Raw genomic sequence first — 27,320 nt, forward strand, 5'->3', positions numbered from 1 at the left:
GGATTGAGCCCCGGGTCTGGCTTACAACTCAGAGCCTGTTTGGAATCCCCCCTCCCCACCTCTGTTCATGCAGTCTCTCTCAGAATGGATAAACATTAGAAACTTCTAGTGCTTGGGAGTATGTGGTAAATGTCCCACAACTTTGTTTCTGTTTCTCAGTTTTTTCAGTTCTTTTGGCATATCTAAATGTCAGAAAGTGGATATATATATACAAAATTCAAAACAACTTCCTAAAATGGTTTTAGTATTAGCCAGTCACTGACATCTTTATTTTGAAAGTTTGAATTCCCAAATATGTCTAAAGTGCATTCTTGCAGCTAAGCTATAGCAGCATTTGTTTATAAACCCTTAAGAAGTATTCAGACAAGAGCTGGAAAAGTCACAATAAAAAAGTGTGATCTAAATATATTTTTCCTTAATCACCTAGGACAAAACACTTGTGTGAATTAGTTTATAAGTATACAAGAAATATACAAAATAATAGCATTATTAAAAAGTTCATATGGCAAGGCATATAATATAAAAAGTGTGCTGAATCCTAGATATCTTTGGAACCTTCGGGGGAATCTCTGATCTGCACCAGCGTCTGATGTATCTGAGGTCTGCGGTATTCAACAAAGCTGCAGTTCTACAGGGACTCTGAAGACTGCTGGCTCTGCTTGGAGAAATTACCAACACAAATGAAAATGTCCTCTCGTTACTGAAACCGGTAGGTCAAGGTTTCTTGCGCCTAAAATGTGAAAACCAGCATTTAGTATTGACTTTTGCGATCAGTGATACATCCATAGCAATTAGATCTCCTAGGAAGACTTTACAAGAACTCTTTTATCATGGGAAAGTTCAGATCCTGAGCTAGCAAGTAACAGTTATAAACTGTGAGTCTCCAATATTAAGTTTAAAAAGCAGGACTTCCCGCCTTTATCCTATTGGGGTACTTTTCCAACCTGCCTAAGGAATGAATACCTGTGTTAAAAATGGACACACAGACATGTATAGGTAGACATATGAAAAGAAAGGGTTTTACTAACATGGAAAAAGAATGGGGTATGCATTTAACAGAAGGAAAAGTGTGATTCCTTCCCCTACCGTAAATTCGGCCACCCCGTTTTATTTTACTGAACACTTAACCACTATAAAGAGACCAAGAGGCATGTTCAGAAAGAATGAATTACAGAAATTGCTGTCATCCCTGACTAAAGCCTCCAGCCTCCCCTCCTTATGGGTGATCTCAGTTCAGCCTCCGAGAGCTTTATGAGCATTAGCAAAGTACGAATAAGAGTGAGCAATCTTCCATCACCTCCTGTTACTGCTCTTCCCAAGCCTTCTGAGGTTCTCAGCACCGACTGCGGCAGTCTGCCAAAGCACCCAGATATTCCAAGGGGTAAACAGAAACCACATAATGTCCTCTTAAAGTGGATGGTAGGGAGAAGGGAGAAGCCACACAGAAAGGCCCAGTTAGTCAGGACTCACTTGGGTTGTGCGTGATGCTGATATCCGGGTCCCAGCTGAGATCCTGCTCTCATCTCCACAGCCACAGAACACTGATAGGAAAATTACAGAAGAGGAAAAGATCAGCTCCTCTGTGCAGTCTATAAAACAGTTCTGCTCAGATGGGTTCAGCCAAGGTGACACCCCACATTGCTTTCTAGTGCAGCACAGACAGCTATGTTAAAATACCAGGTATCTGCAGTTTATTTGACTTAAGCCACAAAGATGGTGAGCTGGAAGTGTCCGTAGACATCATCTGGGTAATTTCCTCAGTTTAGGTGAGGAAGAAATGGCCTCCTACCACCACCTGCCCTTCCCATGCTCTTTCCAGGGGAGCCTCTCATCAGGAGTAACAGTTCCACAGGGAAGTTGTGCTTGTGTGAAGATTCCCACCAATTTGATGTGAATTCTTGTCACTCTGCTGTGACGCTCTCTGACCTGATTCTCGGGCCCTATTCCTCTACACTGAAAACAAGGATTCTGAACCAGAGAGCTCCAGTGAGAGCTGATCCAAACCAGCATGAGTCCCTTGGCAGGTTTGCTAGGAACAGAACTACAGGCTGCACTGGCAGTGTGAGATCCGACCTCAGCTGCTTCCAAGAGCCAGAAAAACAATAAGCAGGGGGGTTAAAAATAGGTTACCCCTTATTTTTATTAAGCAAATATTTACCCCTACCCTTGTTTCTACATCGGTCCATTCAGACTCCGTACCATCTGGTTGGGCAGGTGCTGCCGAGGAAGATCTTCGTTTTCGCCTACAGAAAAAAGGGGAAACAATATGCAACAATTATTTTGCGTCCAGGAACAGGAACAATGTTAAAAATAGGGAAATATCACTACACTCCTTCAGATAATGAATGATACATTTCATAGGATGTTGTGTTCTGCAAGAATAAGCAAGCTAAGAAAACAATAGCCCTTGATGGTCACTCACCCAGTTGGCGATTCTTGTTTTAAAGTCTCAATATCGGTAAACTGAACAGATTGTCCACCACCTCTTGTTTTGTAAACATCACCCTGAAGTCAAGAGAAAAGGTGACCATTACACTTTGATATCCCAAGTGATAAATGTTTCAAACTGAACTTGAGATTCTCCATAAACCAATAAAGTCCCATCCACAAAACCAGATGGTGTTTCTGACTGCTGGGTCTGTACTATTAAAATACTTCAGAAATTATCTCTCACTAAACAAAAGTCCAATGCAGTATAATCAGTAACATTCCTCAGAATATTCCTTTTTGTTCTATAAAAACCACACCAAGGATCAAGAAATCTACCAGAAATTTCTAAATGTTCAAAGGCATTTATACTTTCCTCTGGGTATACCCCACCCCTCATTTCCAAATAACAGTACAGTTGTGTTTGTAACTCTGGTTATACTAAGAATCATCATCTGAATTAAACTGGATATGAAAAACGTTTTTTCCCAGTTGCCTTTTACTCCCCAATTATTCATTGACTCTGCAATCAAAGGAAAATTTTTCTACAGGAAGGGAAGGGAAAGGGCTCTGGGTAGCTCAATAATAAGAAATTTTGATAGGTCACATTTTAATGTGGGCTTTTTATCTAGAACTGACAAATGGTACAAGTTCTTTGGGCTTACTTTTAAAGTAGTGGTTAAAACTATATTAATTACAGTATATAATAGGATCCTCTAACAGAGGATCCGGAGAATCTGAGCCTCATTCAGTACAGAGCAGCTGATTTAATTGTAGTTTAGCAGATTCATAGCCTGAGCAGTTTTCTAACGAACAAACACAAAGGTCAAAAAGGTCGTATCAACACCCATTTATCTTCGTTGACACCACCTGTGTGTCATCAAAGGAATAGAAGATTAAGTGGTTTTTTGTGAAGTTGACATTTTGTATGTTTTTCGTCCTGTGTAAATTTGTTTTTACCTTGATTAGTTTAGTTTCAATCTCCCCATCGGAGGCTAGTTCCTGGTGGGTCAGCATATACTTCTCACACTTAGCTAGTGCCTTTTCATTTGCAACAGATACTGTGATGGCATGAGGGACATGTGGCTGCATGACTGTTTCAGTTTGCACGTTAGAGGCAGGCTTATGATCTACCCATCTGTCTCCTGCAGAGCGTGATCGTCTGTGTCGGAGACGAATTGGTGGTGCGTTCTGATCAGGTTGAAAGAGGAATCAAGAAACAAGCATAACCCAGAATTAATTTAAGGGTATTATTAGAAGTGCAGCAGGTTTGGCTACATTAGCTGATGATCATATCAAAACAAACGCACAAACATTTTCAAAAGCTCAATATGTTACTCAAATGATTTAAATGTTCTCTTTGTATTTAAACACCAAACCCACAAACATCTCTTAAAACCATCTTGTATGTTCTACGTTCTGCCAGGGAGCTTCCGTTTCAACAAAACAAAATGGAAGGAAAAATTCTGATAATGCTACTAGGCTTTCCTGTGTAGGTGGTATATTCAAGACCATTCATTTTACATTCTTGATCGAAACTGTTATCTGTGCCTGTCGTTGTGAGGTAATCTGTTAGGTCCACAACTGTGTTAAAGGCTCCAAATAAGGTCAGTAAAAGCCTTAAACATGTCACAGGCCTCTAAACAAAAGAGAAAACACTCCTTCTACAAAGACGGACAAAAAATGAAAGCTAATGGCCTGTATGTACAAAATGCTAAAGAACATAAGGTATAATAAGAATTCTATGTATAAAATGATCAAGAGAATGTAAAAGAACTACTTCTGAGTACTTTCTGAGACTTTAAAAGTTCAAATAGAACTTCATGAAAAGTTCAAACACAGTGATGGCTAAAACATACCAACTATTTTTCCTCAAACATTTCATGAAGGTTCTAAGAACCAAACTAAAAATACAGTATCAAATTAGTCTCCATCAATCACACAATAAAAAACTAGTTGCTTCCAGTCAACTATCATGTACATTTGGGGAAGTTAAATTTAGCACATTCAGTCTAAGAAAAGGTATCTCACACACAGGACATAGTTCCAAAGATACCCACTGCTTCAAACATCTCCTTTTTGTATAACTAAAAGCAAATGAAACAGTCTGTTACAGGCCAAATCCTTCAAAGCTGGTCGCCTATGAAGATCCCAAGTTGAAAATGCCTGTCTGGGGCGCCTGGGTGACTCGGTTGACTTGATTTTGGCTCAGGTCATGATCTCACAGTTTGTGAGATCGAGCCCCATGTCGGGCTCTGCTCTGATAGCAGGAAGCCTGCTTGGGATTCTCTCTCTCTCTCTCTCTCTCTCTCCCTCTCTCTCACTCTCACTCTCCTCTCTCTACCCCTCCCTTCCTCTCTCTCACACGCACACGCAAATAAACATTAAAAAAAATAAAATGCCTGTCTGGAGAACTGCAGCGTTTCCCCTAATAAGCACAAGCAACAGCAGAAGGACTGGTGAGAAATGATGCTGCTACAGAACGTGGGCAGTTTGCCATGCAAGATGCCCAAGCCTCCAAGCAACTAGGAAACCTTCCATTCTTAAAGTGGCCTCAGGCTCTCTCCCAATCTGTTTCAGTTTGCACGTCGTTACCATTTAGCAAAGGTGATAGTTTTCCTGAACACATTTGGCAGTAAATATATTATGAAACAAGCTTCAGAAAGATAGTTCTTACAATCTACTATCATTTGTCTACTCGAAGATATTTAAAATTTCTTCCTCAAATTTCACTTTAGTAGTGTAAATTCAGTCCACCTGACTTAATTTTTGGCCAATAAACCTAGATGTGTAGATACTAGCCTAAACTTTGCTGCACTTCTAAAGAGATTTGATTTCAAGTGAGAAGTTAAAGGATCGCTAGTAAATCCTCTTAAGTATCTCAGAGCCAAATTGGATAACACGTTAATGCTGACCAGGCATAAGCAGGCCTTGAATAGTGTTCAGTCTATAAACTTTCATGAAAAATAAAGGGGATTTATTAGACTTGATCAGAAACTCTATCACCATAATTTTCTCCCTAAAAAGGTTTAAAGCAAAATCTGCCAAGTAGAAAACTCCGACTTTAGAACACATCTGTGCAGGGTCTTGGTAAATACCTTGCAATTAATTCTTCACTGTTCCTGAATAATCAGGAGTGCAGGTGATCTAAATGAAGCTTATCTGTACCTAAATTATACAAGAAAAGCTAAAGCAAATACTATTAACTTGTTAAAAGAAAAATTCTAAAAGCCATATTGAAATTTTACTAAATATAAATTCACAATATTAGCTTGGCCCATTTATTCAGATTCAAAGTAAAAAGTTTATCTTAATCCTTAAGAAAATTTAAACATGAATGACTTTAAACACCCTTGACTGAGGCCAAGCCCTTGTAAATTGAGATAAAGTTCCTCAGATTAAAAGCAACTGCTGGACATGCAGACCTTCAGTAGTTACACAACAGACCTGGAGTATTCAAAAACATTGAGTGTCATGAAAATCAAAAAAAGATATATAATAACCACTTGCAGGGCATGGCATTCACTTTGTTAGGCTCATGGATTAAAAATAGAGGATATTTATTCAATTAATGTGAACTTTGTTGGGTTTGGTAAAGACTGTTTATACAGGACAGTCCTTATTAGGGATGAAGCACCACAAAGCGTATGACTGACTTTCAGAAGTTTGAGGAAAACAAGATTGCATATCTGTATAGATAATCACTGGTAAATCCAGGTAAGGGGGAAGGAAGCCGCTGTACCATTCTTTCAGCTTTTGAGTTTGACATTTTTCAAAATAGAAAACATTTTGAGAAAACATTTTTAAAAACAAAAGGTCAAAAGTGGCCAAAAATTTGAGGAAAGGAAACCAAAAGGAAAAACCAACGGAAACTGCCCTCAGCACTCGCACCCCGGTCTGGAGCGCTTAGGAGCAAATGCGGAGGAAAACACGATTACTCCGGGCCGGCCCAGTTGACCTGTGTTCCTTGGCATGGCTGCTGTTACCACATACGTTACAGCTTTTTCAGATTGAAGAGCTAGGCCTCAGTTTCAGGGTGATTTCTCCAAGTAATTAACGGAAAAATTAGACCTTATTTATACTGGAGCTCACCCGTCTTCCGCTGAGCTTTCTGAATCAAGTCACACACAAAAATAATAATAATAAAATAAAATAATTCAAAAACAAAAAAGCAAAAAACCAAAAGCAAAAAAAGCAACCGCCACACAAAAGCCCCCAAGATGACGCTCTGTGGCTACGATACTTGAAGAGAATGCTGGCACTAACCCTGCAGCAGCGGTCCTCTTCTGTTTCTACCTCATTTCTGAATGTGGGAACCACCTCCCTGCCTTCGGTCCAGTACAGCCCTCGCCTTCTGTCTGACACGACACAAGTTTTACTTTGTCCTGGCTCCTGCTGCCTACGCCTTGCAACAGATGTGACACCGAGAGGTGTGTTGTACGGAGGAATTTTCTGCTCCCACTCCGAAATACAGGAAGCTACAGAAATGCTGCTGCAAGAGTTAGAGCGCCTATGGAGCTGCGGCTGGCTCAGGAGTTGTTGGCCGTTGGAAATCGCAGCGATATAGTTACTAGAAAGCTAAAAAAATGGAAGAGAAGTTAATGAGCGAGACAAACACTGAGAGAAACAGTTCACTGCTTTTCTATAACTTTAGCACACGAAGACAACTCTAGACTTAGTCTTACTGAGTTAAAACAATTTTTAGACCGAATGCGCTACATTGGCGTTGATGGCTGAATTTAGAGGGATTTATGCAGAGAAGTTGGCGAAACACAGTAAGTAATATAAACAACAAGTGCTCATCATAGAAAGTCACCTAATCTGAACAGATTTTCTCCAGTGCGGGTTACTCCACAACCACATAACTTACAGGTACTGGTGACGGAGAGACGGCTCTCTGGGTCACTTTCTCCCGGTCCCGCTCCCGCGAAGGTCTCTCTGGCTTTTCAGCTTTGGGCTCAGTAACAATAGCCTTCAGTTGTTTCAGTTTTTCATCTTTGACCCAGAGTTTATTTTGCATCTCCAGCTGCTTGGCTGCCACCCGACGCTCCTAGGTTGGCGACAGCGACACACATCGAATTCAGTTACACCAGACAGGCACAGCGCGTCACCCGGACGCATCGTTTGCCAAGAACGACAGTCCTCCCGTCCCTCCCGCGCTCGCCAGGCCAGGTCACTGGTCAGGAGCTGGAAGGGCGGGCAGCGGCTGCTGGAGCCGCCGTCGCCACCACGGACACCCTCCCCCGGGGACGCGAGTGCGGAACGCTGGGAGCGACACTCACGCATTCCTTCTCCCACTTCATTGTCGTTTCTGTCACCATGCCTTGCAGCCTGGCTTCCAGTCTGCGTTTGTCAGAAAACTGCCGCTGCAGCTTCTGGTTCTGAGCTTCGAGTTCCTGCTGCAGGGTGCGCTTGTCTTCCTCATAGATGGTCGTCGTTTTCTCTAAAATCTCAATCTGGGGAAGCAGGCCATTCTGTTCAGCGTGTGGCACATAAACACCGCACGTAGCTGCGAAATAAGCTCGCAGAATTGGCTCATGCGGGCACAGTTGTGGGAGGAAAAATCAGGGAGAAAGCAGTTTCCTTTATACTCTCACCTGAATTCCTACCTCCATTCCTAGAAGCGAGAACTTTTAAACGAGTTTCTCACAGAAAAGATGTTTTAACCGACTTTGTGTGAAAATAAGTTTCCCCTGAGAGTAAGACCTGAATTCTCTTTTAGGCTGTTCTCAGACCAGAGAACACTGTGTTGGTTGAGATGGGCTTCTCTGGAATGAATGGGCACCCCCTAAATGACACTCAGTTAATGAGAGCAAACATGCTTCACCAGAAGTCAAAAAGCAAGCTACGAGCAGAGCCGAACTCTAGAGAGCCCTCTGGAAAACTCACCTGTTTGGTCCAAGAACATTCCCATCGATCGCTAAAGTCTAACTCATAAAATTAAAGAGCATTATTACCCCTTGAGTGCTTTTCATTCCCATTTCCTGTCTTGGGGGTGAGGCGAGGACGAGTAAGAACGCAGTGGTGAGAGGCTCTACAGCAGAACAGCTAGGGCAGAGAGAGCGGTGCTCAACGGCCAGCGCGTACGCCCATAAATGATGCCGGCACAAACCTTGTATTCTAAAGTTTTGTTTTTCTTCTCCAGCCGTTCTATTTCCAACTTCTGTCCTGAGATCACCTTTTCTTTTTCATTTAGTTTTCCTTGAATGTAGTTTTCTTTATTTAAAACAGCATTGTCAAATTCTTGCAACAGGGCTTTGAAAGTAATAGCTGAAACAAAAGCATGCAGGCCAAGTTTACTCCAATTCCAAGATGACCGGTGGAATCAACTTTTACTAGTCGGTACTTTGTAAAATGTAGCTAGTCAGCAAATCATGAGGGTTAGTCCATAAAGAGTGTGAGGGGCACCTGGGTGGCTCAGTTGCTTTAAGCATCCAACTCTTGACTTCCACTCAAGTCATGATCCCAGGGTTGTGGGAACGAGCCCTAAGGCAGGTTCCCCACTGAGCACGCAGCCTGCTTAAGACTCTCTCCCCTCCCCACCAGCCCCCCCTCTCTCCCTCTCTCTCTGAATTAAAAAAAAAAAAAAGAAAGAAAGAAAGAAATCTATAAGAGAGACATTCCTAAAGGCTGTTTTTCACTGGAAAACACTGGGTCTTTCATTTTGCACTAGGACATTCCCTTGTCAACCCTTATAGGTTAAGTCATTTGCTTCAAAACAAGTGCAAAAACTGGATTTAGGATCAGTTGTGGGACTTGACAAGTTACTTAATTTTTCTGAGCACATTTCCTCATTTCAAGACAGGGATATAAATATCACTCATCTCACACCTTTCTTATGAAGATTTAAATGAACCGACGATGATAAAAATTGTTGATCTGTTTCCGAGCACTTAACTACATACCAGGCTGTTCGCTGTTCTGCATGGTTTTCATAAATCATCTCATCCCCACGACACCCTCCTAGATAAAACAACTAAAATCTCCATTGTGCAGACATGGAGAGTAAGAAATACATGATGAAGTAATTCGCCCAAAGACAGTTATTAAGATGTAATACATGTGGGGCGCCTGGGTGGCTCAGTCAGTTGAGCATCCGACTCCGGCTCAGGTCATGATCATGATCTCACAGTTCATGAGTTCAATCCCCACATCAGGCTCTGTGCTGACAGCTCAGAGCCTGGAGCCTGCTTCAGATCCCACTCTCTCTTTGCCCCTCCCCCATTTGCACGCTCTCTCTCTGTCTCTCTCTCTCTCACAAAAAATAAAACTAAAAAATTTTATATATAAAAAAAGATGTAATATATGTGAAGTGCCTTGCAAGTAAGTAACTAGTGAGAACTAAAAACAAAGTAGCTATTACTCCACTCTTTTGTGTCCATCAGTGTAAATTTTAAAAAGGGACCGTATACACACCCACCCACCTCTTTATTTTGTTTTATGATCTGTGGGAAGGTTCCGTGTCAGTCTAATTGACCAATGCCTTGAGTACTAAGATCCTTAAAGATCTGCCCCACCAGAGAACTCCGATTCACTGCATATTTCTGGAGTTGAAATGATCGCAGACCACTTTTGGCCCTTACATTGTTTGTGAAACTCCTCGATCATCATCTGCCGTAGGTGATGTCGTTTCTCTAATGCTTCAATCAGCCTGGGAAGAGTCTGCTCATCGTTGATATCCAAAAGTTCACAGGATGGCAAAGGTGGAAAACTCTGTAAAACTACTTCTGTAACCAGTGGTTCTGTGTTGAATTATAAAAAAATTACAAGAAGTTACACAGGAGAGAAAGAGCTTATGTAAACAAGTTTAACACTGTGATTAGAACCCCCAACCCCCGGTTCAATTAACCATGCACTTAGAGTTGTCACAATCATACTTCCTTTAAAATGAATTGCAAAAAAGGAAGAGTGGGGGGAAAAAGTTACAGTACGTGACAAAAGAAATCTCATTTATACTCTGGTTCAGAAATTCCCCCCCCCCACCTTCGTTCTTGGGAGGAAGGGAAGTAAACTGTTCTCTCATGTAAAATAGATCTGAAGAGAGACTGACCAACGTGCACATGACGTAACACCGAATCATACCGTCTCCGACTGGACCTCCCCGAGCCTGGTTTCTGTATCTCCTTCCAGGAGTTAAACCACAGATTGCCCTGTCTACTGGTCTTGCCACTTCAACCTCTTGGGTCACTTCTGCAAATCTCATGACTTGCTAAGACACAAGACAGATGGGAGGTTTTTAAATTTTTTTTTTAAATAAACATATCCAAGCCTTTCTTCAGAAATTACTTAATGAAATAATAGATTGGTCATTAGTTCCGTAACTAATGGTTCTGTATCAATTTTTAAAATATTTAGAATGTCATTCTTCACATCCAAATAGTTGTTTTCTCCATAGAAACTGAGACTTTGTAGGATAAATACGTTAAAATTACCAAGCTTTCTTCATAATCTTCAGCCTTTGGATTCACACACACGATCATGCGTACTTTACCTTCCCCATCAAAGTAGTTCTTGAACAGATGGGTTAACTTTGAATCTCGGTATGGAACCATCTGTAAATAAATTCAAATCCAAATATATAAGGCCAAACAGTGCATACAAACAAAGCTACAGAAATGATGAAAGGCTGTTGCTTACTTTGTTAGTTCCATACATTTGATTTTCTCTCAAGACTTCCATACATGTTCTTAGTGTCATTAATGACTGGTTAATGTTTCCTGACAGAAAAATAGAGACAGAAGACATTTGAAAACAGTAAAGTAGCTAGAGTGTGGTCTGTTTGCCTATAAAACCCCTACTTCGTAGAAATATATGGAGGGGTGCCTGGGTGGCTCAGTTGGCTGAGCATCCGAGTTCGGCTTAGGTCATGATCTCATGGTTCGGGGGTTCGAGCCCATCATCCACCTTTGTGCTGACAGAGCTCAGAGCCGGGAGCCTGCTTCAGATTCCCTGTCTCCCTATCTCTCTGCACGCCCCCCCCCCCCCCCCCAAAATAAACACTGGTGCACATGGGTGGCTCAGTTGGTTGAGCATCAGACTTCAGCTCAGGTCATGATCTCGCAGTCCCTGAGTTCGAGCCCCACATCAGGCTCTGTGCTGACAGCTCAGAGCCTGGAGTCTGCTTCAGATTGTGTCTCCCTGTCTCTCTCTGCCCCTCCCCCGCTCTCGCTCTCTCAAGAATAAACATTTTAGAAAAAAATAAAAATAAAAAATAAACACTAAAAAAAACCCAGAAATACTATAGGAAATTACAAATAACAGGTTATAGTGGCTAATTTAAAGATCATTCCCATATGGCCTGGCAGGAACATCCTATAATAGCAGTGTTTCGGGAGAGGTTAAATCCCATCCCTCAAGAATTCTAGTAAAAGGAATGCAACGTTACACTTCCTGGCCCATAAAGTTTCTTCCAAATCTTAAATTCTGTGAGAGAGTGTATTAGATGCAGATGTTTAATATCCTCTATTAACATATTCTCTACAGCATGACAATTTCAGGCTGTAGTTGGCTCCATCAGCACTGAAGTGTCCCCTGCACCCGGAGGGCCTCGTGTTTCTAACGATCATGGGTCTTAGGGTCCAGCTAACTGCGTCCCTTCCACATCCAGACAGGGATTCCTTGGGCAGCATAATTGTTACTTCCGACCGCTCTGTTTGGATTTCTGAGCCAAGGCAAGTCTGACAGATTAATTAAGCCTCCCATAATGCAGGAGATCCCATTTGCAGAGACTCCCCCTTCCCACATACGTAGCAATTTGTTTATTTTAGAACCTTGATTAGGGTCAGCTAACTCCCACCATGCTCTCATCCTTGGCCACCTCTCAAAACAGAGCTCGTCTGTGCCTCCATAATGTCCCATGGTTCATGATTCCTCCTGCTTGACCCCAACTCCCAGTGTCCTTCCTGCTTCCGTTGTGTTCTCTGGAACCCAAATTCCTGTTACTAGACTTCCCCACCTCCTCACACCTCTCGCAGAGGGCTCCATCCATCTCTCCCTAATTGCCAGGGGTTCTGAACCCAGGGTCCATGTTATCCATGGGCACATTTGGGGGAGTCTGCAAACTTGGATGGGAAATAAATTACACCTTTATTTTGTACTGACTTCTGAAATTTAGCAGTTCCTTTCAATTACGAGCATAGGCCAAAAAGTAGTATTAGTGATACCTGTGATTTTTATCAGTAGAAATCACAGGTAATTTTATAGCACATTACAGTTTATTGCTGATCTCAAGATATTTATGTTCATTACTGCTTTGAAATTATGTAGTTTTAAGACCTCCTGGTGGATCTTTAATTTAGGCGTTAATAAGGAAGCATGTAAATTACTATAATGACAAATGCTTTAAGAATATTGTTAAAAACACATTTTAATCTAATCGGTTTCCTTTGTGATCCTATGTATTTTATATTATTCATTCAGAAATCTTCTGTGAAGCGTCCATGGGCTTCACCCTGCAGCCACGGCGCAAAGCCCTGCAGCGCTTTAACTACAGACGGGCAGTGCCGCTTCCCCCCGCAGCCTAAGTAAAAGTTGCTTGTTTTCTAAAGCCTGACATTTTATAAGGACGGTGAGCAGAGGGAGGCCAGCAAGATTCTTCCTAGTCCCTAGCTGCCGTGCCTTCAGTGTTCCCCCTACACGCCCGGGTCATTTCTGACAAGCTGCCAGAGGCCCCAACTCCCTCAGCACGTTGTTCTCTCTTTAGCACGGGAGCCGCGCAGCTATGACGGGCCCTGAAACCTTATCATTCAGAACCGCACCACCTCTTGAAACCTGGGCCCCAACCACCATCTCCCGTTCTTCTCATGCTCACGGCCTAATTTTAGTCACACCTGTTGCTCATCCTAGTAACTCTGGTAGTCCTTTCTGGCTTTTTGCCCAAAGCATCAGAACCCTCCAGTTTCTACTTTCTTGCGTTGAGACAAACCTCTTTTCCCATCAAGGTTAATCCTTTGTCATACCCTGGATCCCAGATTCTCTATCTACATATACATAATGTGGATTTTTTTGTCATCTCACCTGGCTACCACCTTCTCTCTCCTTCCAGGCTCTTTAAATCATTTACCTCAAGTGTTTGTTCCTCAAGGCTCTGCCCTCAGCCTGTTCCCTTCTGTCCTCCAAGAGTAATCTCATCTCCCCTGTTGCTTCCGTCATATTGGCAAAACCGAAAGCTGTAAACCTCCAGTCAGCTCTCCTTCCAAATGTGTGCACCTCTACATCCAGTTACTAGGCACTTCACCGGAATAAGCTACCCGTGTCCAACACAAACTCGAACCGCCCACACCTGCACCTCAGACTGCTTTCTCCTCAGTCAAGATCTTGGATCTGCCCTTGCCTCTCCCTGCCTCTCCACATCCAGGTGGCCTTCCTAACTAGCTCACTTTTGTCCAACCCTTGCCTCTGGGTCACATGATTGCTTGTGTGAATTACTGCAAAAGGCTCCCGACTGCTGTTCTTACCTCTGGACCTGCCTCGGTACATTAATTCTCTACATAGGAAAACAATCTTTCTAAAAGACTAATTCCTCATCGACTTTAAGGACCCTGTATAACAGCAGAAAGACACAAGCTTTGAGAATTCACCCGGGCTCCAGTGTTGGGAAAATTCATCTCTCCCAGCCCACTTCCTCATCTGAAAAATGGGTATGATACAGTCCTGAAAAGTCAGAATCAAGAAATCAAGCCCATGCATAGTAGATACTATGATACACACTAGTCCTTTAATAATAGGTAACCACCATTATTCCTTCGGGACAAAATTCAGACTTTTTAGTATGACAGACAAGGGTCCTCGTGACCTCGCCTTGCTCTGCCACCCCAGTTGTCATAGGTCATCAGCCCACACCATTTCAGTGACCTTGACTCTGCCATTTCCCCCCCAAACTTGCCCTCACACACACACCCAGATTGGATGAGTGTTCAGATACCAGCACACACTAGGTACTCCATAAATGCTATTATGTGTAAAACGTAACATGAATAGCTACACTAATGAGAGACTAAAACACCAACAACAAAACACAGATTCCCTTTCAATTTGTTTTTGTGTTCAAAGATTTTTCCCATCTCCAGAAGCCAATTTTCACCAGAATGAATGTTGGAATAACTGTTAAATCACTTAAGTTTAAGGGCCTAGTACTTATATTACTGGCAATAGATACAATATGAATGTAACTTGTTTTATATTCATTTTAATCACTTTGTTTCATTCATTTTTTTTTTTTTTAAGATTATTTATTTACCTTGAGAGAGAGAGCGCGCAAGTGAGCGAACCAGGTGGGGAGGGGCAGAGAGGCACAGAAACCCAAGCAGGCTTCACACTGTCAGCACACAAACCGACGTGGGGCTCAATCTCACGAACCATAGGATCACAACCTGAGCCGAGATCAAGAGTTGGATGCTTGACCCACTGAGCCACCCCAGCGCCCCGCTTATCTTCATTCTTAAAACAAGTCAGTGTATGGTCATATATTGATACCAAACCAGCATAACTAAAGAAACAGCACTGACCCTTAACTTTAGTCTCTAAACTGTCAAATTACCACCTATCAATAAGCAGATGACAGACTGACACTGCAAGTTCTGGAAAGTCGTAGCAATCACAGGAGTACTGTGCTCTGCTCACCAGCTTCCCGTAATCTGTTCCCTTCTGCCTTCGTCCGATTAGTTCTTTCACTTCCGGCAAGATCTACCAGGGACAACTGGCTTATCGTGATTTGTTCCTTTTCCTGAAAGGAAGATCATAACGCCAATAACACAAGGTGTAACTGGTTTATGGTGTTCTTTAATTACATTCCTGTCAACGAATTATTAAGTCTTACGAATATAACATTTGCACAATACAAATGGTAGGGCCAAAGGATGCATGTTCTGGGGGAAGAGTCCGCTAAAAGCATATGGGCTAAATGAATACACTGGTGAAGGGGACAAGGACTTGCCCATCGTCTGGTGTCTGCATTATACCATGAGCTTCACGAAAGCAGGGACTGCCTCTCAACCAGTGTTGTTCCCTCCAGCATCTCACCTAGCACCTAGCATGCAGCAGGAGCTCAGTCCGCATCTGCTAAGTCTAGAAAAGACCTATCCTAGTTTTTCTATAACCGGATATTTGACAATTTTATAATCAAACAATTTCATAATACTGTAATTGTAGAATAAGAAATGAAAAGAGGTACATAACTGATATTACTAGATGTGATTCAAAGGAAAGCAAGTGTATTTGAAGGCTTGACTTACAAGCATTTTCTAACTAACATTTACGAGTGCTGTCAGTCAGTTCTTAGGCACTGGCCTAAGAACTCTACATGCACTCCCTGCTCTAATCCTCACAACACTATAAAGAGTTTATAACCAGTCAGACAGCTAGTAAATTAACAGGAATCAAAATTCGAATCCTGGTGGTCTGCAATACCCTGCTGTAGTCATGCCATGAGGAGACCTTCTCAGTTTCAAATGGAATTACACTTTAATAGCTTAAAGTTATTAAATGATTTCTACTCAGGCCCAAATGCTTTTACTAATTGATGTAAGCCTTGTAGCATGACAGGCCCAGTAGTAACGAGTGATCAGCAGACGGGAGCCCTACTGGCCTATCAGCCAAGAGAAGAACAATTTAGAATTGTCATCTCCTGAACCGTACCTACCCTGGGAAGTTAACTGCTGACACTTCGAAACCATTAACTGAATTCCCACATACAAAATGAGTCTTCAGAGATAAAATAATGATCCGTACCTACTTCTTACTTTATCTCCTCTATTAAGGAGATTTATAAAGATTTGTAAACCTTTTTCACAGCAGAATTCCAGGTTCTCAGATTCAATAGCCAGTTTCCCAGAACTACACTCTCTAGTGCAACAATTTTTAAACGTCATCACCTACCTATAATAATTCTAGAGCAGTCTTCATTGCGGCGAAACTTCCCTGTTTTAACTCTAGTTCCAAAAACTAAACCTTCAGTTAAAACAAGAAAAACTCCACATGCTACACATTTACCTGTAAGACATTGTCTCCATCTGCATCCAAGGGAGCCTGCACTAATTTAATGTTGAACACGCTATGGGAACGGCTGGACTCCCGATTCAAATGTGTGTTAGCAATACGTCTCTTTTTCTGGCCTGTGATGACAGAGACATCACTGATTAAACCTGAATTCGATCACTACAGTACTAAAAATTTAACTGCTGTTAAATTATAGTAGCAACTCTCAGGAGTATACTTATTGTTTCAGATTTTCTGAATGTTAGTGTGGTTTCTAACCTCTCCAGAAAACTTCAAAAGCCTCCTCAGTAGATTTCACTTCTACTTCTGTACATCCTGCAACGTACATGTTATGGTTCTTATCTTCACGAAGCAATTTGGATTGTGGTGGTCTATGAGAAAGAAGAAAACATTAGTCTCCTAAATTATGGGATACTAATATCTCAGTTTAAGACTAGGATTAAAATGCCAGGCGACATGACATCGATTCTTATAAGGGAATAAGCCTAGGCAAGAGCTCCGAAAAACATTGAACTTGGGTAAGTGTAAGGATGTGTAGTCAAGATTAGTTACATAACAGGAGAACAGGAACCTACACTGTTTTAGAAGCTTTGCTGTAATTTGTTCTAATAAAGCACACAAAACACTTCCTAAACGAGTAGAGATCAAAATATTAAGACGGCAACATCACATGCACAGGTTAAGCATCAGAATCTAGCGGGCATTTCCCTAATTGTGAAAGAGAGAGCCGGTCCCGACATCAGAGTCCGCAGAAGACAGATTCAGGAAGAGTTTGGTTTATACCAGGAGTGGCAGTCCTTTCAGAGTGGCTGCTCGAGTTCCGGTCTGTACGGTAGGATAAGGATAGGAAGGGCGCCACCTGCTCGGCCTGCCTCATGCACGGTGGGGGCACAAGCGTGTGCCGGCCACCACTGCTCAGTGAATGGCAGGCTGCTGGGAAGCAGGGAGGGGCTTAGAGGCAGCAGGTGGCCCAGTGCCAAGGACACACCAGCTCCGTGCAGACTCGCCACAGATGCCAGCCGCTAGTACAACCACACCCTTCTCCTTAAGAAAAGAGTCAGTATGGTCACATACACAAACTCTGTGCTCCTCATGGGCGTGCTGCAGCTGTTCCACCTACCGAAGGAAGAGGGTGTGAGCTACGTGACAGTCACAGGATTGGCTCCTCAAAACCCTCCACTTGTAATGTTTCTTCATCGTATGTAAAAACACTTAAAAGTTAACCAGCTTGGAAGAGCAGGCTAAACACCACCCTCGCAAATTAAATCCGAATTCAGGGCCAAATATGCACCCGGTGGGTTCATTCAAGGAGTTACCAGAATGGTTGTTACAAGGCATGCAAGGCACATTTGTCAGCCTTCCTTTCGTAAAACTAAATAAAACCAAGATAGGCTTCTTTGAAAATGATCGCATTTAGAACCCACCAAAAAAGACCCTTGGCACGTGAGCAAAAAGGCAAGGGATCGGTAGCAACGAATGACATCACAAAAGTTTAGGAAGATGGGTACACGTGACCGATACTCTGAAACAAATGGGAAAGTAAGTAATCTGTACATTGTTTAATGTAATTTATTAAACTCTTTCAGTCTGATGGTTTTCTAAATATCCAGCTGTTTCTCCAATAATGTTCAGTTAGACACACACACACACAGGTCTACATACTATTTATGTTCTGAGAGGCTCTAACAAAGACAGCATTGAAGATAAACATTTAGCTTGAGAACAAAACCATCAACTCAAGAGCAAGATACTAATGTTAAATGAGACTCCAGAGTCTGCTCTGGCACAGGCGCGGATTGGGATGCCAGGCTGGAGTTGTTCTTCAGTCTGAGCAGGCCAAGACCCAAGGAAATCTAAGGAGTTGTCTTTTAACTCTGGCAGAGTGACGATACAGATCACTTCCTATGTATGAATCAGTGATAGAAGACCTGTATTAGTTGTATAGACAATAGCTTTGGGCTCCTCCCTGCAGAGGTCACCGACCACAGATGGTTAATGTGGCTACAAACTCCCGACACTAAGTATTCGGTTCTTGAAAGGTGACCGCAGGTAACCCTCGCCCTTAGGACACTTCCTTATGTGATCATGATCCTTCTCAAGATAATAGCCCCGAGGCCAGGAGTTTTCAAAAGTAATGTCTAAGGTGAGTATTCAGGTCTCTCTTCTCCTTAGACACCTTAACCCCCTGGTGCCCTGACACAGCTGCAGATCCAGTCAAGAATAAAACTACGCACCGAACACCAACCGTACGATACACAAGTTACCTTTCATTTTGAAAACAAAAGCACGATTACCATTTATCACTGAGGAAACTAAAGCTCACTGAGGTCGAGTGGCTTCCCCAAGGTTAAGCAGCTAAGATGGGACTCTCTCCACTACTTACTTAGGCTTTATGGGATCAAACGGCACCTCTTCCAACAGATCATATATGTAATTGTTATATATTTCAATATACGAGACAAATACACCATAGACACTGTCTTCATCGACCTCTTCTGCTTTGCAAAATTCTTGTACATTTATCATATCTGCAAACTCTGGGTCTACTTGTCGTCTGAAAAAAGAAAAGGGCCAAAAAATCTGCTTACTCATTGTGAGTCAGAATCAAAAGTAAAGATCCCAAGAGGAAACTGAGAGAGAGAACGTAAGCGGCCTGTCACCACAAACAGCAGTGCATAAAGCAGTCTGTCCATGCTCCTGGTCAGCCGACAGCACCGCCGTGTCCTCCCGCATACACACGGCACCGGCTTTTATACCCTCTCCACCAAGAGCGGCACCTTCTCTAAACAGTAATTCAAGAACACTGTGCTCAAAACCAAAGAGGACATCTGAGCAAATAAACTTAATTAAGAACATTCCTCAACTTTGATCTCACTGCAGTCAACCGTCAGACCAACCACCCTTCACTTTCACCATCCCAGGTGCCTGAGGAAACCACCAGACAGGGTTCCCCTCGGGCCAGTGTCACATACAAATGTAATTACTTACTTGCCAGAGGGGGTCTTTGGATTGGGCATGGCTTCCCTTTTCTGCCGTTCTAACAAGGCGTCGACTTCACACTGTATATCCATGCTATTCCTGTCATTAGATTTAAAAACCTGAAGTGGAGGGTAAAATCAGACCATGATTTTTAGATTTGACTTAAATAGTAAGAGACCTAGTTCAGAAATAAGAAACATTTACTATGTAAGGTTTCAGAATGTACCCAGTTTATTAGGAGTTCTCCCTTAACACTATATCCACAGGTATCTCCGTCTCTATGCCCTCAGGTGAACTAGTCACAACACAAAAGAATTACACTTACATATCGTTTAGCTTGAAATGTGCCTATACTGTTAAAGATCATGTCCAAACAGCGAGGAAGCAGACCTCCTTCCCCTGGAGAACCAGTCATTGTGTGAGTTTTTCCACTTCCTGTCACACCATATGTAAAAAGGAGACCTACAATGTAGCAAGTCACATCGAGTTATATATTAAGTCAAGTCCTCCGCTCTTTTTCCTTCTTTCATAGCATTAAAAAACACGTAAAATTAACCAGCTCAAAAAAACAGGGTTTATACCACCCTTAATGTTTTATACCACATTTAACAAATTAAATGTGAGTTCAAGACCAACCATAATCAAATACATAAGTATCAAAAGAGTTTTATGAGGCAGACAGAAAGGAAAACGCAGTGAAAACTCCAGTACCCATACCATTTTTGCCATGAATGAGGTCATCTACCAAGGGATTAGCCACAACATCAAAGAGCTCCTTCTGGGTGGTATGAGTGCCAAATACTTGTTTAAATGAATACTGAGTCTGTGGAGAAGGGAGAAATAAAAAGCATATGAATGGCATTTCACTCTAAGCTAGAAATACATCTGTTCTAATGTATTCAGATGTTGCTTTAAGGTGTAGACACAAAAACCATGAAGTCTTTAAATTTGGAACCCTTAAAAAAGGCATGATGTACCTCAATTACACCACTTATAAATGATAAAGATTTACAGTTACAACTACTGAAGAGAATGTAGAAGTCTTAAGCCCACTAACACATCACAGACCACGGCAGATTTTAGACGACAAAGAGCAAAAATGACCATGACTCAGTTACGAACTTGTGAAAATCATCGGGCATTATTACTCCATACACTAGTTTGCTCTTTTAAAATAACACAGCAGCCAGGGCGCCTGCGTGGCTCAGTCGGTTAAGCGGCCAACTTCAGCTCAGGTCATGATCTCACCATTCACCGGTTCGAGCCCCACATCGGACTCTATGCCTGCAGCCTGCTTCAGATATTGTTTCTCTCTGCCCCTCCCCTGCTCACACACTCTCTCTCTCTCTCTCTCAAAAATAAATTTAAAAACATTAAGAAAAAAATTCCTAAATGGCACAGCAGCATAAAACCAGGTGTCTTATTGTACTGTTTTAAAACCAGAAATGAACTATAAATTTAATTTCCTGAGTTCTTCTATGAAATTTTAAATAAATCGTGACCTTGAAAAAGTCAACACTTCAATTATCAAATCTCTATCAAAATAGGATTATTATAAAGTTATAATCATAGTACCAAAAATATTACCAAACTCCTACCTGGAAAATTAGGTTGGGGAATATAAGTATATTTTAATGTCAATTAAATTGTCCTAACTGGGCAGGGGCTGGAGTTCTATTATTTCCATTTTTGTTATTTTTTAGTTTTTTTGTATTACAGACCTTGCGGTTTTGTCTGTGACCTTCTTGCAGGTTTTACTTCATGAACGTCAGTGCTAGGTTATTTGTTGTATGAGTATTTGCTGGAATTTATTACGGAGTATAGCCTTTGTCAAGCGGGATCCCCTTTCCTGTTTCATACCCTTTTCCTTAAATTCAGCCTGCACAGATATCACTATCACAACCCTTACGTTTTTTAAAGTAGCAGTTTCGTCCCCCCAAGAGGAGACACGTACCGATTAGTACTCAAATATATAATAAGACAGCAGCTGGCCCTGAGCAGTGGCCAGGCACTGCCTTCGCATGGCAGTGACTCGTCTCACTCTCACGGGATTACATACTGTGAATTATGTTCATTTTACAGCTCGTTATAGATCACACACACAGCCTACTTCAGCTAGGCTAACTCTTCACTTTGCAGAAGTTTTTAGTCTAATCCTGTAGATCAGCTGTAGAGTTCATAAGAAGTTAAAGAATCAGACCAGGAAGGACACACCTCAGGTAGTACCAGCAGGTTAGTCAGATGACCTCCAAGTCCCTGTGAACAAACCCCTCCTTTCCAGTAAAGAAAAGCAAGGCCCAGGGCAGGCAGCTGCCCAAGCCTACAGCGCTGACTGGTTGCAGCCATTTTCAGTCCAGCACCCTTTCCAGTTTTCGGCCCTGCCTTCTGTCACAGGCAATGAGAGCTACTAATCCCCACCAAACTTTTTGTCTACTTATACATGCTTGAAAGTAAGTCCAATTAAAGAAGTGAAGTTCTTCATAGTAAGTCAACTCTCAACTATCTGACATCTTTGAAAACCCAGTCCTCCATGAAGCCTTTCCAGACCATTCGTGCTTCATATTCACTGAATGGGGCACAGGGCAGAGAAGGTGCATATCCTTGAAGCTTACACGATAGCAGGGGAAAGAGACAAAAAACAAACCTCTAGATGCGGTAAGTGCTACCAAGGAAGCACATAAAGGGCAGAGCGGGAGAGAAGGGGCTAAGGTGTAAGGGTGCTACTTCCGATAAGGTCGTCTGGCCAGTCTCTCTGAGGCGGCGATTTTTAAGCTGAAATCCAAAGATGAGGAGCCATCCATGCTAAGAGCCAAGAGAAAGAAAAGTCCAGGCGAAGAGAACAAGCCTGAAGCAGGATCTGGGCTTATCCAAGGAACTCAGAGGATCGGATGAGTACTAAGAGAGGAAGGTGGAGAAACGGGAGGCAAATTAAGCAGGGTTTTGCCCATTTAAAGACATTCTGCCTTGAAAGATTTTAAACAGGAAAAAGGTCAGATCGGATTTATGCTTTAAAAGATCTCTCTGGCAGCTTTTAGAAAATGGACTGGAGAATAAGATTCAGAGTGGAAGCGAGCAGTCCAGTTAGATTTCAGAGTAGGGTCAGCAAACCAATGGACCTCTGAGAACTGCTTGTTTCCTATCTAGGAGGAGATAATTACAGAAGTGGAGAGTAAGTTTAGAAACTTCTGTAGCCACCTGACACGGCTGCAGCATCCCCGCACGTGATCAGGAGGCTCATCTCGCTGAACAGATTGTAAGCTCACTTCTCGATGGTCTCACTCAGATGGCAAAGCTGCACAAAAGGATCAGTCACGATGCACTGAAGATTTTAAAAAGCTGTTCCTTCAGCACCGATCATTTGAGAAGTCCTAGTCTTGGTGATTCATAACAGGGCTGAGACAAGGGTGGTGGCAGTGGAGATAGAAACAAAAGGACACTTTCACATTGGAGAAGGGATAGAATCTACTGATACATGAGATACAAGGGGAACAGACCGCGGTACCATTTATTTGGGAGAGAAGACAAGGGAGGAAGTGATTTAGAGGGGACGTGTAAAATTTCAGGTGCCTCCGTGACATCCAGACAGTGGACGTTTGACTTTAGAGCTGAGGACAGGTTTCGACTGGAGATCAACTCCAGAATTATTGTCACATAACCAGCATTTAAAGCCATGAGGAAGGGTAGAGAAGAGAGTCCTGGGTGAGGGCACCTCAGTATTGAGAGGTTGGAAAACGAAGAGGAACCTGCAGAGAGTGGCCAGCGAGAGCCGAGAACACAGAGACTTGGACGGGGAGACGGCAGAGGGCTTCAGGAAGGAGGGGACTGCTGAGAAATACGTTATGAGGACAAGAGGCGTCTGTCAAAATGTTAGCGGCCCAGAGACCACTGGTGGGCTTCTGACGGTTTCACAAGAGCAGCGTGCACACGAGTGAGACAGCTCGACAGTAGAGACAACGGCCCAAATAAACGTTTTCTTCTGCATTCCCACAGTCCCTCTCTTTCAGCACACCTGTCTGTCTCCTCTCGATACGAAGGTTACCTGTTTTCTATCCGTGCCCCCAGTTAAGTTGTAAGCTCCATAAAGGCAAAGATTGTGTCTTACCCATAAAATCTTCTGCCCTGCAGCTTTAGTGCAAGATGTCTGAACTGCATTCAACTCACTTTGCTCAAGATTTTACTAAAAATAACACTTCACAAGAGGTCGAAACAAAAACACAATGCCTATTGCTATTTTATTTTTAAATGTTTGTTTTATTTATTTTGAGAGAGAGAGAGAGAGCGAGCAGGGGAGGAGCAGAGAATCCCAAGCAGGGTCTGAACTATCAGCATGGAACCTGTTGCAGGGCTTGAACCCATAAACTGTGAGATCATGACCTGAGCCAAAACCAAAAGTCAGACGCTTAACCACTGAGCTATCCAGGTGCCCCCCGCCATTGCTACTTTAATCTGCTTATGAAATTGAATATGTGTGTGTGTATAGCCACCTAGCACAATCATTCTGCATCAAACGATCCCTGACATGCTCTAAAAAACAATATCCAGTACAAGAAATTACATTATAAAGGCAATCCTCTACCTCAAGGATACCAAACGTATGCCTAGCCACACTTTATATATGGTGGTTATAGGGAAGTAAACAAGTTTTTCAAAAAAGTAGAAACGTGAATTTTGTTAAATGGAAAAAAATGAAAAAGCCCTGCAGGAAAAATCGAGTAAATCATATCAAGTAAAAATAGCTTGGGTCCAATGGCAATTACCTCCTTATAGTCTCCATTTCGGTTGAGTCTGTAACCCTCAGGAGTATGAAGTTGAACGGTCGTATTATTGATCACTTCTATGCAGCACTCTTGATCAGGAAGGCTCAGTGGGCGCACCCTACAGTATACCTGAAAATACAGGAAGGGACTTTAAGAACAAAGGTTGACTTTTTACCTGACTTTTCATTTAAGCTTCCCATTTGTTCGTTCAACATTTGGTCTCTCGATATTAGAGATTCATATAAACTTAGAGCCATGAAAACCAAAACTTGCTACCAGAAATGGTCAGATGCACACAGATATATTAGACATTAGAGAGATTTTTAAATGCACCTACAGTTGAAGTAAATTTGGGTAACAAAAGCATCAAAGTCACACAGCTTCTCTTCACTGTTGTAAAGGCACAAATTTAATAAAGTTATACTATTACTAATTTAGAAAATCTCTAAAATCAACATTACACAATGAGAATTTGAAAAGCTGTTAGAATTGTTTGAAACTGAATGTCAAGCAAAACTTGACAGCTTAACACTCAGTAAATATACAAATAAAGTATAAAGTGCCACATCCTAAACACATCTTCTCAATCAGTGATAGGGTTGAGGAAAAACTATTCAGCTTGCAAAAAGCATCTAGTTCCCTCAACTTAGAACAAGAGACACATTCCTGTGCCAGTGAAGGACAGACAGAAAATATCCCAGAGCAAATCAAACTACTATTTTTTGCATTTGACTTTAAAAGCAAGGTCCCAGGTCTGAAACTAGTGAAGTATGTGCAATTTTGAGAAGTTTACTAGACTGAATTTAGCTATTCTACAGCAGAGTCTTTATGAAGCATGCCATCAATTACTATTTAATGGCGGTGAAATGGGGAGGACGCTCACTGGAGCAGAAATTCCTACCTCCAGCCGAGAGTAGAAGAATTCTCTGGGACAGCTGAAGAACATTTTTCATCATTTAATTGTTCAAATCATAATTAGTTACAGGAGTTATGCAATTGACAACCAAAGACTTCATTTTGCTGGACTAAAGAATCCTACAGAGAGACAAAATCTCAAAGCTGAGATCTCCATCCCTTCCAAGCACACACAGAAGACAGAAAAGGACTGAAGAAAAAAACACACAAACAAATTCACAGAGAGACCTTACCCCAACTGGGTCTTTAAGACTCGTTTGGGATCCTTTCTTCACTAGAAGTTTCCTGGGCGTCTTAGTCCTCCTGGTCATGGGTTAAAAAAAAATTCTGTTCAAACTAACGTACAAAAACCTCACCTATAATTCATAGGGAGACAACCTTCCTAGAGCTTATAAAGTTATCCCTTAGCAGTTCCAAAACCTCACCCCCCCAAATAACTAAGAATATGCTGCATTAGAAGAATGTGACACACATAATGCAGAAGTAAAACTGGGTTTAGGAGACATTTTTGGTTCTAGATGTGCCTACTTACTGTTTGAATAGTTCTATATTTTAAGTAGTTTGCATATTTTCTTGAACAATTTTACAGAAGCATGACAAAGTTGAAAAATCTACAGATAATTGACCACACTCATCTTGAAGGCACTTATCTATGCGCACAAGCACACACACCGCTCTGACGGCCCTTGCCAAGGCAGACTGACAAGCTATTGACTTCACCAAATTAGAAAAATGCAGATGGAGGGGCACCTGGGTGGCTCAGGTCATGATCTCACAGCTTGCAGGTTCGAGCCCCGCGTTGGGCTCTGTGCTGACAGCTCAGAGCCTCGAGCCTGCCTCAGGTTCTGTGTCTCCCTCTCTCTCTGCTCCTGCCCAACTTGTGCCCTCTCTCTCAAAAATTAACATTAAAAATTTTTTTAAATAAAAATGCAGATGGACGGATCCATTTTTTCATCAAGATCAAGGTCTATACTTGTAAGGAACAACTGTTTATTGAGTTCTCCACGCTATCATCCTTTGTCCCCAAACAAAATTTAGTCTCCAAACTGCAGTTTCTCTTGCTCTCTTAGAAACAAAGGAAAAAGATATTTTGACTTCAGTTCACCAATTTCTCCAGCATGCCCCTTTCCTCCACCAACCCCCACATTTATCTGTCGTGTAGATGAACACTTAACATCAAAATTAAGTGAAATTACTGGCATGGGCTACGGATTATTAAAATATTTTCTCAACATGTTCCAAGATGAAACAAGCAAATTAGTGTTTTAAGTACAAACTATTACGGTAGGTTTACTTAAACTCAACTTTTTTTTTTTTTTTTTAAGATAAAGATTTTGACTTTGGCCTCAAGAGAACAAGCTGCTTTTTGCAAATGACAGCCCTCCCCTCCGCGCAGGCAGGGATTGCTGTACCCAGAGCGGTGAGTGCTCGGGGAAGCGCAGCTACGCAGGCCAACTGCGGGGGGGGGGGGGGGAGGAAGGAATGTGGGCGTGGGCGCCCGTGGGCGGAGCGGGGCTGTCAGCGGCCCCAGACCGCGGCCGAAGAAACTGGTCTCCGTCTCAAGGCCACCGGCTAGGCTCAGAAAAGCACGCCGCGCTCCCGGGTGCCAGGGCCCTCCAAAGACCGAGGCCTCCTGGCGCCCTCAACCCCGGGGCACAGCCCGCGCGCGGGGAGACCCCCGGCCCGCACTACCGCGGCAGAGTGCAACCCGGACGAGTGGGCTGACAGGAGGGAAAGAGCTGGGGGGCGGCGGTCCCGGAACCAGGTGGATGGCAGCCCGGCTAACGGGGACTCGGGTCGCGGCACAGACCTCCCCGCTCCCCCCGTGGGCCGACCTTTCCTACCCCCGGGAGGCCGGGGCGGGACGCCGGGCTCCGGGCGGCAGAGGGCGGGGTGGAGGCTGGAGGGCGCGCCGCGGCCGAGTCTCCGCGCCCGGGCTCCCCCTAAGCGGCCCACGCGGGGGCTCCCACTTTGGGGGGCAGCGGCCCGGGCCGCGCAGGGCTCCGTGCGGACCGCGCGGCCGGCTGCGACGGGAGACGCCGGCCCCGGCCCGGTACTCACGCTGGCTTCATGGCAGCGGGCTCCGTGCTGCCCGGAGGCGCGCGCGGGACGCCGGGCTCGATCTGGCGGGCTGGCGAGGGCGGCAGGCCGCAGGGACGGGCTACGGGAAGCGGGACTCCACGGCTCAAGCGCGGCGCTCCGAGAAGCTGGTCGACGCCGCCGCGAGCCCAGGTGAGCTCGCGCCCG

General features: G+C 43.1%; 1 protein-coding gene and 1 long non-coding RNA gene across 12 annotated transcripts in view; one reads left to right on the forward strand and one right to left on the reverse strand.

Moving 5' to 3' along the window:
- Nucleotides 1-27,320, forward strand: part of LOC131516350 (uncharacterized) — a 58,562-nt gene that overhangs the window by 25,144 nt on the left and 6,098 nt on the right. For 4 of the 6 annotated variants that reach the window (XR_009264016.1, XR_009264015.1, XR_009264011.1 and 1 more), the window contains 2 exons: nucleotides 543-709; nucleotides 26,399-26,493. This is a non-coding gene — a long non-coding RNA (uncharacterized LOC131516350). Of the gene's footprint in view, nucleotides 1-542; nucleotides 710-26,398; nucleotides 26,494-27,150; nucleotides 27,306-27,320 lie in introns of all 6 variants that reach the window. The other 2 variants (XR_009264013.1, XR_009264014.1) reach the window with 1 other exon arrangement.
- Nucleotides 237-27,261, reverse strand: KIF23 (kinesin family member 23). Of its 6 annotated transcripts, none has more exons than XM_058737225.1 (24): nucleotides 27,135-27,261; nucleotides 25,307-25,376; nucleotides 24,159-24,287; nucleotides 20,119-20,224; nucleotides 19,727-19,863; nucleotides 19,411-19,520; nucleotides 18,806-18,976; nucleotides 17,497-17,538; nucleotides 16,681-16,793; nucleotides 16,417-16,538; nucleotides 15,049-15,151; nucleotides 11,065-11,144; nucleotides 10,860-10,979; nucleotides 10,510-10,636; nucleotides 10,011-10,169; nucleotides 8,540-8,697; nucleotides 7,710-7,883; nucleotides 7,298-7,477; nucleotides 6,694-7,005; nucleotides 3,388-3,618; nucleotides 2,423-2,505; nucleotides 2,165-2,243; nucleotides 1,471-1,541; nucleotides 237-730 (listed from the first exon to the last, which is right to left on the reverse strand). In XM_058737225.1, the coding sequence occupies exons 1-24, from the start codon at nucleotides 27,143-27,145 to the stop codon at nucleotides 715-717; spliced, it is 2,904 nt and encodes a 967-aa protein (XP_058593208.1). In that variant the 5' UTR covers nucleotides 27,146-27,261; the 3' UTR covers nucleotides 237-714. The 6 variants fall into 6 exon arrangements, with proteins under 6 accessions (XP_058593208.1, XP_058593207.1, XP_058593210.1 ...); XM_058737224.1 differs by having other exon boundaries at nucleotides 2,159-2,243; XM_058737227.1 differs by lacking the exon at nucleotides 17,497-17,538.

Source organism: Neofelis nebulosa, chromosome 7, assembly GCF_028018385.1.
Source record: "Neofelis nebulosa isolate mNeoNeb1 chromosome 7, mNeoNeb1.pri, whole genome shotgun sequence".
Classification (NCBI taxonomy): Eukaryota; Metazoa; Chordata; class Mammalia; order Carnivora; family Felidae; genus Neofelis; species Neofelis nebulosa.